Source organism: Mustela lutreola, chromosome 9 (genome assembly GCF_030435805.1).
Source record: "Mustela lutreola isolate mMusLut2 chromosome 9, mMusLut2.pri, whole genome shotgun sequence".
Lineage (NCBI taxonomy): Eukaryota > Metazoa > Chordata > Mammalia > Carnivora > Mustelidae > Mustela > Mustela lutreola.
Genome location: NC_081298.1, coordinates 1,151,621 through 1,164,164, shown reverse-complemented (window position 1 = coordinate 1,164,164; position 12,544 = coordinate 1,151,621). Strand labels below are relative to the sequence as shown.

General features: G+C 62.4%; 1 protein-coding gene across 1 annotated transcript in view; it reads left to right on the top strand.

Annotated features, from left to right (window-relative positions):
* The window catches only part of NTSR1 (neurotensin receptor 1), a 42,931-nt gene that overhangs the window by 23,277 nt on the left and 7,110 nt on the right, over positions 1-12,544 (top strand). The window contains exon 2 of the mRNA XM_059133738.1: positions 11,058-11,259. Coding sequence (XP_058989721.1) covers positions 11,058-11,259 — 202 coding nt within the window. The remainder of the gene's footprint in view (positions 1-11,057; positions 11,260-12,544) is intronic.

Here is a 12,544-nt window from a genome sequence, read left to right as displayed (position 1 = left end):
GCCCCACCCGGCAGCCAGGGGCTCCCCCGTCTGTTTTTGCACTTGAGTCTGAGCCCCAACAGAGAGCTGGTTCTCCTCTTTTGAGGCTGAAGGACGCGCTGCTGCTTCTTCAAGAAGTCAGAGCCGTGGAGGAGCCTCTCTTCACGGGAAATGAAAACGAAAAGAAACCATCCCGGTCCTCCTGCGCACCCGTCACCCAGCTCCGTGGCACCGCCAGGGGCAACACACCACAGCCCTCATGAGTCGCCTTTACAAAACGCCAGGTTCCGGGCAGGACGGCCCAGCCCGCGGCACACGCGGGTCCCAGGGCTCTCCCTGCCTCCTTGGGGCGTCTCGTCGGCACCGGCGGGTGTATTTTCCTTTCTCAAGGGGTGTTTCTCTCCAAAGAGAAAATTTCATGGTGCGGCCCATGACTCAGGGAGCACACGGTGCCTCCGCCAGCTTCTGCCGCGGCGCAGGACGGCCCACGGCCGTTGGCTCCAGCAGGGACACCGCCTGTCTCCTCCAGGCGGCAGCCGGGTTGGCTCAGCCGGTCTGAGCTGGGCGCAGGTCTGCGTCTGCTGTCATCTGGCGGCTCCACCGGCCGGGGTGAGCCCGAGACGGCCTCCCTCTCCTGTCTCAGTTTGGGGCTGGCTCTTGCCTGGGCCTCGCTGTCCAGGAGACAAATCAGGGTTTCCGCACATTGTGGCAGCCACATTCTGGGGGAATGAGAGCGGAGAATGTGAGCCTGGCTCAGAAGGCTGCATTTCCACGGCACGTCCCAGGTCCCAGCCAGGCCAGCAAGGGGGTGGGCCACAGACTCCCTGTCTCTGTGGGAGGAGCAGCCAGACATGTTGCAAAAGGTGTGTGTCCAGGCTGCGGGACACCATCAGCCGTCTTGGAGGACCCTCCTGCACGGGCCACCAGCAGACGAGTTCATGACAGTCTTGGTAGTGGAGGGACCCATGACAGTGCCCCATGGCCTGGCCCCAACCGCAAGGCTGGGGCCACCAGTGACAATTAAGGCCAACTCTCAGGAGCCCTGGAGGTCCCGAGGATGGCAAAGGTGCTGGTGGGCAAGCGTGCCACTTCGGGGCATATGGGGACTGGTGGCAGCTGGTCTGGGGACAGAGCAGGCGTGGGGTTTGTGCACGTTGGTCAGACACGTTGGTCAGATGTCCCACAGCCCAGAGGGTGGCCTCCAAGGTGTTGTTCCGGTTGTAGGAACGTTCTTTCTCTGCTCAGTCCCCGAAAAGCTGTGGGTTTTCCCAGCAGTTTCTGGTCAATAAGACTTTGTCTCCAGGTGGCTGAGTTCACTGGGATAACAGCAGACCGGCCACGAGAAGCTGAGACCCCCAGCACTGACGCCCAGACTGACCACTGCACGGTGACCACATTGGCACCTTCGAGCGTAGTCTGCCCACTGGCCCGGCCGGCGCAGGAAGCAGGTGCCTCGACAGAGCGAGCCGAGAAAACTCCTCTGACTGTGTAGGGCTTGATCGACAGCAGCAGATCGCCCCGAAGGGTAAATGCCCCGGACGCTGCACACCGGGGACGGGGCTCCCAGAGCCCACAGCGAGCCCCCGCGTCAATAGCAGGAGATCTGCGGCAGCGGCAGCGGGCGCGGGCCCGGATCCGGGGCGGCCGCAGCCCGTCGGGGTGTCTGGCGCGCGTTGCCACGGCAGACGAAGGCAGCGCGTTTGCCCCCTCTGCCCACCTCTGCCCGCACCTTCCCGCCTGCCTGGGCTCGGCGGGAGGGCACCTCTGAGAACCCCAGGCTGCGCTTTCTCTGACTCCACCAGAGCAGGACAAACCCTGTTTCACCAACGCCTCGTGCGGGAGTTGCTGCGGGGTCGGACGCTGACAGCCCGCAGACGGCTCCGAGGGAAGGCCTCCGGGAAGACCAGGGAAAGCCAGGGCGTGACATGTCGCACGAGAAAGAGCCTCGCCTCGTCGCAGAGGCCGAGGGCGCCGTGGGGGAGCCTCTAGCCTAGGAGGACATGCGAGTTGAGATGCCGCGTGGGGGTTACTAAAGCGGGAGGAGACGCGCCTCCGAGGAGCCACTGTGCAGCCCGAGAAGCCAAGAGTCTCCCTGGGGTCCCTCCTGGGCTCACGCTGACTGCCTCCTGCCTGCCACTGTCCCCACACCCGCCTGTCCCTGGGTCCTGCCTCAGCCCCCCAGTTTCTCCCAACTGTCTGCTGCACCGTCCCCGTGGGCACCGCTCTCTGGGCCCGGGTCCCTCCTTGCCCCCCGGCTCTACCCGGTTTTTCACCCCCTCCTCTTGCTTCTGCGACAGCCTTTCGTAATGCGACCCCCACCCAGCCCCCGTGGGCCTGAGGCCCACCTCCTCCCCCCCATCCGTGCCCCTCATCTCTCGGGGCTCTGCATGAAGATTCCTCCTCCAGAGAACGGCCCCTTGTCTCCACCGGACGGCCTCATGCTCGCCGCCGAGTCGTGCACCTTCCCCGTCCTCTGCACCCACCTCAGTCTGCGCACACTGCCTTGCACACAGCAGATGCTCCGTGAACACTCGTCAAGGTCAGATAAGGAGGACCTGGGCACCTGGTGCAGAGGACGGAGGGTGGGCTGCTAAACCGGGGGACATAGGTGGACACAAGGGAGGGTGCAGCCCTGGGTGCTGAGACATCGCAAGCGGAGACGCCAGGGCAGGACGTGGGGCTGCCCCAGGCTGGGGCTCCCGAGCTGGGAAGGAGCTGCTGTCCTGGGCCTGTGTCCAGCTGATGGCCTGAGTCCCAGGGAGGCCCCGCTCACAGCCTGGTCCCCTCACACCACTTCGGTGGCTGCTGTGCTCCTACAAGAGAAAGGGCTGCCGGTTCCCCGAGCGCAATACCAGGGAATCTCGGCAAACCCTCCCACTGCCTGTCTCTGCTCTCGGGAGCAAGGCCTCCCTGGAGCCCATCAGCCCCTCTGGCCCTCGGGCTCGGAGCACCACCCACGGCAGAGGTCCATGGCCCAGGGTGGTGGGGTCCTTCCAGCAAACCACCCTTCTGACCACGGGAGCTGGAGGCCACAGACCACATTTGTCCTGGTCCTCAATTCATTTCCAGCTTGGACCGTCCCCGTTCCTGAGGACCAGGGTCTTCAAGATGGACCAGCCCACCCCCGGCTTTACCGGCAAGAAGCAGGCCCGGCCTGAGAATAGATGAGCTCAGGCCGTTGGGCCCAAATCCTGGCTGCTTTGCTCTTTGGTACCTAGAATCAGAGAGCTGGGCCCCTGTCACCGCAGCGGCCGGCTCTCGCACGGAGGGCGGCGTGTCTCGGGTCCGTCAGGCCTCTTTACTGTTTCACAGTCCACGAAAGGAGGGAAGCAGAGTGAGGCCCCGTTGGTCACATGGTCGTGTTCTCTCGGGGGTGGAAGGAGGAATGGTCATCGGGTACCCTGCTCTGGGGTAACCGGGCAGTGGGCGCTCCTGCCTAGCTGAGGACTACAACCCTCGCTGAGTGGGGCTGGGGGGAGCCGTGGCAGGGGACCCCGCCACCGTCTCTGAGGTCACAGCTGCCCTGGGTGGAGGCCCCAGTGGCCACCTGGCAGGGAGAGAGTGAAGCATTGCCGCTGGGAGGGAAGCCAGAGAACAGGGTCCCCGCCGGGCCCCGGAGTCATGTGCAGCCCTAGTTGGGCTTGGGGTGTGGGTGGCCCCTTCCGGCCCTCCTCCCTCGCACTGGCCACCCCACTCCGGGTCCACCATAATCAGATTCACCTAAATCAGGGACAGAGCGTTAATTCTATTGAAAGGAGCTGGGTACAGACCAGATGTCCACGGGAGCAGTGACCAACTCTGCCGGGGGACAGTAATTTGAAATTGGGAAGGAACAGGATATTTGCTGAACTGCCCACACAATTACATGGCGAGAAAACACTGGAGGTCATGGGGTGCAGGTCCATCTGCTGGCGACGCCGGGAGCACAGAGAATAGGGCGGATGTGGAGGATGGTCCCCCGCCAAGCCCTGGCTGTGCACAGCTCTCCTGACCCCGCTGCTGAGGTGCCGTGGACGCCTGCTCCTGCTCTGGCTCGGACTCCCCGCCCCACAGCACAGGAGCTCCCCGTCTCACAGAACCCCCCAGACACAGATGAGGGACCTGCTGAACTGCCTTGACACCCACTCGCGCCAGCATCCGCGCGTGGCCCCCCACCCCACCTGGGTCTTGAGGGGGACCAGGTCCCACGTTTTCCTGGCATGGAGCAGAGCTTCGATGCCCCAGGGTTCTGTCAAAGGCACATGCAAAATCCCCAGGACGATCTGCAGACTTGGCATGACGTGTAATCCCTTGGAGTCTAATTAATTCCCTGCACATTAGAAAAATGCATACTAAAGGCTTAGCAAACCTGATCAAATCAGCAACTGTTTGACTTCTTACGAACTGGGAGCCACCCCACAAGACAGACTTGGTCACCACAAGAACACCGTCGCCATCACGGTGGGAGGGGCGGGGAGGGGCGGGGAGGGACGAGAACCGGGCACGCCTCACGTGCTCCATGGTCTCTGTGTGTCAGTGGCCACCAAGGCACCCTTCTGTCCCCCTCGCAGGCACAGAAGCGGGACCACGCCGCAGGGTTGGCCAGCCACGCACCTGCTCGCTGCTCACTACTCTGCCGTCCTTGTCAACCCGTGTGCTGCTACTTAGCAGATGATTTGAACATTCTCTTGGGCTTTTCAACCAACAGATATTTGAAAACATGGCAAACAGGCCTTCAGCCCACAGCCCTGACAGCTTGCCGCACTGCACAGATGGCTTCCGTGTGGTTTCGAGAGGCGCCAGCTCGACCGAGAGGCAGCTCGCCACCCCAGCTGCTGTGGAGGCTAACGAGCCCCCAACTCTGAGCCAGGGCCAGGCCTCGAGTGCCCCTCCTGTGTACTCCCGGGGAGGGGCCATCCTGCTCCTCCTGGAGGAAGGGACAGGCCTATTGGGAAGCAGTTTCCCTAATCTGATTGAGGGTCTCCCGGCAGCCCAGCTGGAGCCAGCGCGGCAGCACAGCCGGGGGCAGACAGGATGCGGCTCGGTGCGGGGGGCCGGGGGGGGGGGTCCTCCAGATTCACTCCCAGACTGCAGGGCTGCGGCTGCAGGAGGGGCAGGCAGGGTTGGGGGAAGACCTCCCCCACAGGTCACACAGGTTACAGGGGCGCCCCTGCCCCTCATCAGGAAAAGAGACAGGGTGGAGTATTCCTGAGGGTGCCTGCTCCTAGCTGGCTTGGGGTCTCCCCGAGTCCTCCCCACCCCAGCCCAGCCCAGGTCCACCCACCGCAGACCATGACCTCTGGTTAGCCCACCCCTGTCCCCAGAGCAGTCGCCGGCTTTGGTGTCGCTGTCCATGGTGCTGAAGCCCCAGCTTCCTGGGCTGAATCATTCCCTTCCTGGGAGTCCCCAGGAAGTCTGGTCCCTCCTCTCCCAGAAGATCCAAGCCCTAGGGGACCACGGGGACCATGGTGGAGCAAAAGGGAGAGCAAGGAAAGGAGAGAGAAATGGGCAGAGGTTCAGCCCGGAGGGCTCAGCAAGAAGTCATGAGTTTTGGACTGGAAATTGTTCTCAGAAATCCATACTCACCCCAAAACAGTGTCCTCCCTGGGCAGTTGAGGACAGGGCTTGTGTCCAGCAAAGTTTCACGGATAAAGACAGAGTGGCCGCCTGCTAGTCCGGCCATTGCCCAAACCCAGGGGACGCACGTTCCTTCCATGCACTCCCTGCCTGCGAGGCGGCCCGGGAGGCGGGAGGTGAGTGCGGCAACTGTGGGTCGGACAGGGTCGGGGCGTGTAGCTGGGTCTGGGCCGCAGCTTCTGTAAAGTGAGAACACCGACAGAGTCCAGCTCGTCCATCCAGTGTGCCTATTCGATGAAGGACGTGCGGGGCACTGCGCTTGCTGTCTGGCTCGCGACAAGCTCTCCGTCCATGCTTAGCTGACGGCTGTGTGTCACCTGGAAGGGGAAGTTGGAGGCGCTCACGGTGTCCTTGTTACATCTGCTTACTAGAGCTGGCAGTGTGGGAAGGATGGTGGTCGGTGAGCTCTGCGGCCGGAAGCAGACTCCTGACCTGTGGAGTCCTCCTGCCTGGGTGGCCCTGCAGACACTAGACGTGACTCATGTGGCCTCTCCAGGTCACACACCCCATCCTCTTCTGCCTGTGGGCTCAGACATGTCCACAGCTCCTCCCCAGAAGCCCAAGCCTGGGGCCAGCGCTGACCCACAGTGCAGTGTGCAACTCAACACTGGTCTGTCTTGTTTCCCAGATGTGTGTCCATGGGAAGGTGTCCTTGTTGGGTGGTGGGTCCCAGCAGTGTCTGCAGCGTCAAGGGGCTTGTTGGATGAGGAATGGAAGATTCTGGGCTGTGTCACCTTGAAGGACCCTTTTCTTGTCTTTGGTCCACCCCTGAAGTGAGGACATACCCACTGAGCTCCGGTCCCTTGTGCCTCTGACCCTTCCCAGTCCTGGGGTGGGAGCATGCAGGATTTCCATGTGACCATGCGGGCAAGGACCCCAGGCCCCTGTCACGGATGCACACATAGGAGAAGCAAACCACGTGTCCCACTGACTCCTGTGCCTTCAGTTCAGGAGGGCACGACAGGCGCCTCCCAGCCCTCCCCCCAGGTCAACCTATAGTGGCCTCCATTGGGGTTCCCCCTGGGAACGGTCTCCTTACTTCGCACTAGCTGCTCTGGGCTTGCTTTCTTCGCTCAACTAGTGTCCCGGCCCCACGCCCGGTCGGACTCATCCCTGACGCCAACAGAGCAGCTCCTGGTGTGGATGCACCGTGGCTCACTGGATGGCCGAAGGGTGGGCTCTGGTGCTCTTGCTGGGTTTTTGCTGCTCTGAGGGGTGGTGACACGCCAGGACTCTGGAATGACTCCCATCACTGTCCCTGCTCTCAGCAGCACCAGAAGAAGGAGCCTGGTGCGTGTTTGCTCGTGTGACGTGATTGCTGGGTCTGAGGAGGGGTTCTGTTCCACCTGGGGACCGACTGCAGGCTGGAGGCCACCCCTCTGAGCCTGGGCCTGGCGGCAGCCGCTCACCTGCCAAGCCAGCTGAGGAGGTCCCAGCACTGTCTCCGTTGGGGAGTTTGGACAAGAAGCTGAACCACCGGGATTCATCCCTTTCCCCTCACTACAGGCTGGTTGTTGAGCCTGGAAGCAGTGTGAGCCCAGGGCCCAGCTCTTTATTTAAATACACGGGGTGAAGTAGAGAGAAACAGGCCACTGTACTACACAAAAGATGGTTCTGCAGAGGAAGTGAGCAGTGGGCGTAGGTGGTTTGAAGGCAGAAGGAGAGGAGCCTCATTGGCAAAGCCCCTCGCAGACGGAGGGCCCCGGGGCTGGGCTCGGCTCCCTGCACCCCCCGCCTGCTGCGTGAGTCCCGCAGTACTGGGGGTCAGCCCTCCCTTCCGGCAGACCTTCTGTCCCTAAAGGCAGATTTCCTCTTTATTGCTTCCCGGTTCCACTCCGTCCCCTCACCCGATGACCAGTGCTGGAGCCAGAGACCAGCCCCGAGTCCGCAGACAGGGCCGGCCGTGCCAATGTCTCGGGCGTGCTGGCGCAGTCCCACACTGAGCGCCCCCCACCTGCTTCCTCGGCTGTCCCAGTAACAGCCCGGGCACCCCTGAGTACGGACTGCGCTCACAGCACTGAGCCGAGTGCGCATACTATCCCCTTTAGAAATGAGAAAGCCGGGTCTCGGGGGCCATTCGGGAACTGCCCAAAGCCACAGCTCACCGGCCAGTGCACAGCCAGGTCTGTCTGAGACCAAGGTCCACACCCCAAGCAGGCGCCCTTGCTTCCCCGAGGCCAGCCCGCCTCAGGAGTTTCCAGCTCGGGCCTGGGCTTCGGAGCCCAGAGGCCGGGCAGGGAAGGAGGGAGGCAGGAGGCCTCCACAGTCCTGAGCCTGGCGCTCAGAAGAGCTGTCCTCCCCCAATCAGTCGGAGCTGGCCAAGCGGTCAGTCAGGGCCATGGGGGATGGAGGACAGGCTCCGGCCTAGGGGTCTCTGGAGGCTCCGGGTCCACCTCAAAGCCGCAGAGGGAGACGGGGAGGGGCCAGGGGGACGGGCACACCTGCAGGTGCGGTGGGACAGGAATTTCTCCTGGGGCCGAGAGAATGTTTTTTTCCATCATTGATTTTTTACAGCAAAACTTTACAGCAGCGCCGGGATGACTATTTCCCAAATTCTGACAGCGGAATGTCTGTGATGAGAGTAGGCTTCCCGCGATTCTCCTGGCGGTCGCCTGGCTTTGATTTCCACATTTTCATCTTCACTCCATCCGGATTTTTGGTGTGGGATCTCTGAGCTACGGGACAAGCTTCGAGACCCCATTCGGATGGTCCTAAGGGGAATAAAGAAGCCTTTACCTGAGGAAGAACTAGAAGTCTGGCAGCGGCGGCCAGCGGCTGGACCCCGGAGCTCGAGCAATGCCCTGGGTGTCCTCCCCCTCGGGCTGGGTTCTTCCGGGCCGGGCTCCTCACGGGCTGGGAAAATGGTACCAAATCTGACAAAGGCATCTTCCCTCTCCGCCGCGGGCTCAGCAGGACAAAGAGGTCGTGGCTCCTTCCTGAATTAAAGGCCTGCTGGAGGGTGGGCCACCGCGTAGAGGGGTGGGCGGTTTCAGGGAAGCAGCGGGGAGGTCCCGGGAAGGGGACAGAGGCTTTCTGGCCGTCACCCACCCGCTCCCGCCTGCTTAGATGCCGCACTTGGCCTCATCGGGAGCCATTTCTGGCCTCTGCTGCGCCGCCCATCTCTTTGTCCGTTCATCTGTGCCAAATTGTTCTCGCAAATTCTCTGTTTCATGGGTGGGGTGGTTGATAAGTGGGTGGTAAGTTGACAGTACTGACCCATCGCTGTTCCTTTCCAGGACTTTCCTGGCCGCTATTACATTATGTCTCTATTTGAATCTTAGAATCAGCCAGTCTGTCCCCAGGCCTTCTGTGTTATTGGGACAAATGCGTGGGCCAGGCCCGGCACCCATCTTTCGTCCCCTGCCTGGGGAGGCCCCGGCTTCCCGCACCCGAGCCCTCCTGCCCTCCTGTGCTGACAGGACAGCATCCCCAGAGATTGTCCACGAGGCTCACGAGACGTGGTCCTGTTGGCTCATGGTGAGAGGGTGGGCTGCTCCCCGTTCCCAGAACCAGGAGGCAGGGAGGAGCCCCCAACCACGCTGCAAGCTTTGGCAAGAGAAGGCAAGCCCCAAGGTCATGTGTGCCCCCCAGGGCTTCCACAGCCAGTTGCAGTCTCGGTCTCCAGGCTGGAGGGGTGGGGGACTCGGGGAAAGACCCCTGCCCTCTAGCAGTCGGCGCTGGCCTGAGCCCACGATCAGGGCAGGCCTGCGGGTCAGGCCGCTCCTCGGCCCGGCCTTCAGCAGCAAGGGCCTGGACCTCTTCCAATGGGGAATCCATGGGGGCCTCCGAACAGACCCCAGAGGCCCCCGAGCTGGGCCCTGCCCACTGCTTACACCCCCACTGGCCCTTGGAGGTGGCCGTGTTTACCGCCTGTGCTCAGCGGGGTTTGGTATCTCAATGTTTTGACATTTAAAATCTGTGTTGGATACATTCATTCTGTTTAAATTGTGCCGGGCCGAGGTGAGTCACAGGGAATTAGTCTGTCTCCTGGGCCCAGAGCCGACGTCCTGCTGCACCCCGGCCCGGCTTCCAGCCCAGGAGCAGACCCAGAAACCTTCCTGGAGTGGCCTCTCTGCCCCTGTCACCTCCCCACTGGGAAGGGGCCCCACCGGGGAGCTGCCCCCCGGCTCGGCAGACACAGGAGAGAAGAGTGCCGGCGTGGGAGCTGTCAGGAACGCGGGGGCCTTTCTCTGCCTGTGGGTCCTCCCGTTCAGCAGGGCCTTGTTCCAGTGGAACTGGAGCTGACCCTCAGGCCACTGCCTCCTGGGAGGTCTCGTGGCCTCCCGGGTGGGGCCTGGAGCACCGTGAGGGTGGGCAGGCCCTCTGCAGGTCTGAGCTGGAGGTCTCAGCTGGCGTCTGCTCAACGGAGCAGGCATGGGAGTCTTCCCTGTTCTGGACAGACGCCCGACCGCCAGGAGGGCCCAGAGGAAAGCTGCCCGCAGCCAGGGCGGCCGCTGGGTCTGGCTGGGCTCTGCGTGTGTGAGCAGGACAGAGGTGCGGCCGTCCTCACCCAGGGGAGACCGTCTCCGTCGAACGATTGAGGGTCCTCGGGCTGCAGGCAAACCCGGTTAGGGGTGGCAAGAGGGGCTGCCTGGAGCCCGGGGAGGCCCCGTGCAGACCCCTGGAACTTCCCAGGGAGTCAGAGCTACTAGGCCGGAGCCAGTGCAGGCGGCCTCTCCAAGGGCAGCCAAAAGCCTCTGTGAAGGTGAAGTTCAAAGGGAGCCCGCAGAGCAGCTTGGCAGGGCCTGGGACGCGCCCCTGTGACTCCCCTGGCAGGCGAGGTCACCCAGCCCCTGCCCGGAGCAAGGGGCCACAAAACCTGCCCTGGGAGGTGATGCCAGTTTTAGGACCAGCCCCAGGGGATACCTGTTCCCCGTCACACACCACGGCCACCCCTCAGAGGGGCTGCAGGGATTGGTCTTAGCCTGGTGTCCTGGAAGGGCCTGGTCAAGTGTAGCCTAGCCCCTCGGACTGTCCGGGCCTCAGCTTCCCCGGATACAAATGATGTGGAAGTTAGAGGTGCTCGTGAGAAACTCTTTTCGAGGAGCTGAGGGGCCATGGGTGGGGCAGGAGAAGGGTCTCGCCTGTTTGTCCAAACATGGGCTGTCCGTATACGGGAGGGCTGCTGGGCTTGGCCATCCTGGAGGACAGCCCGGGGCTCGGGGACTGCAACCATGACGCGTTGTGTCCTGACCTGGGAACATCGAGCCCAGCCCTTCACCACAGCGAGGACACACCAGAGTTTGTGCCCCGCACTGTCGGTAGGCTGAGCCCTGTGCTGAGGGGTTTGCCGACGTGGCAGACGGTCTGGGAACCCTTCTGAGCCCGGGGTGGGTGGGAAGCCAGTCTCCCCCGGAAGACCAAGCACCTTCCATACTCCAGGTCCCAGCCTGGTGGGGCAGAGGGCGGGTGGTGTCCCCTCCACACCAGCCTGACCGCTGTCCTTTCCTGCCTCTGTGCAGATCAACACCTTCATGTCCTTTGTGTTCCCCATGGTGGTCATCTCCATCCTGAACACCATCATCGCCAACAAGCTGACCGTCATGGTCCGCCAGGCCGCTGAGCAGGGCCAGGTGTGCACGGTGGGGGACCAGCACAGCTCCTTCAGCATGTCCATCGAGCCTGGCAGGATCCAAGCCCTGCAGCACGGCGTCCGGGTCTTACGTATGTAACCTCTGGGCCCTTAGGGATGGGTGGCAGCCGGGGGCCAGCAGAGCAGCAAGCCTCATGCCCCCAAACAGGGCCGAGTTTGAGACCCCGGCAATGGAGCAGCCCCAGTAGACTCAGAGCCTGACTGCACCCACTCATCTGCCCGCCACCACCCAGCCATCTCGGTCCACCATCCGCCCACCCACCAGCGGGTCTGTCCACCCAGCCATCCCTCCGTCCACTCATCCGTCTTTCCATCCATCTCTCCCTTCTTCTGTCCGTCCATCCATTGACCCATCACCCATTAACCGTCCGTCCATCCTATCACTCACTCATTCACCGATTCCCAAGGCTCCCGAGTACGAACTCAGGGTCAGGCCGCTTGCTCTCACAGCCATGGGGCGCAGAGGTATGGGTTACCGTGTGTGCCGAGAGCCCGATGCTGGCTGGAGAGACGTGAAGTGCAACCCCCCAGACGGCGGCCCGCACTCTAATAAGGAAGCCTGAAGACCAGCTCTTACAAAGGGCCCAAGCCAGCCCCCTTCACAGGAGAGCGCAGGGTTGAGCTTGCGCTCTTGCGGGTCGTGGTGCTCCCTGTGGGGGTCCCTGGGCCTGGCTCGTGCCCAGAGGCGGCATCCTTGAGGAGGGCTCTTTCTCAAAACACCCCGCCCCCCAGTCCCCACTGCTGAAGCAGCCCCACCCAACCCAGCCCCCACCCCGACCCCGACCACCTACCTCGTGCTTCCCAGCAGCCCTCCCAACTGCTGTCATCCTGACCCCAGCAGACGGCCACCTGTCCCACAGCAGCCACTGTTTCTTGGAAGAGTCCCAGAGCTGCACCATTCAGTCTGGGAATATGACCCAGACCCCACACACAATTGTAAATGCTCTAGTAACCACATTGTTTAAAGAAGAAATAGATAAAATTCATTTACATAATTAATTTGGGCTAATATTTCCAAAGTCTTGTCACTTCGGCATTAGTCATGGTAATAGTATAAGAGCGTTCCTCAGCCCACAGTAACCTTGTGGCCAGTGACCAACAGGCTGTGTCCAGTGGTCAGCAACACCGCCTTCGCTTCCGCTGTGTCAGGGATAGGCTTCCTGGAACATTCCAGTGCCTCTGACCCGTCTCCTGCCGCCAACAGGTGGCCCTCCCATCATGGGGTCTCCCCCAGGCCAGGTCTCCTGGGCCAGACGGGTCAGGGCAGCCGCCAAGGGGCCCGGGCCTTCAAACCAAGCACCTGCTACAGGTTCCCCCCATGTCCCAAGATGAGGATACACCATGTCCAGGACGAGC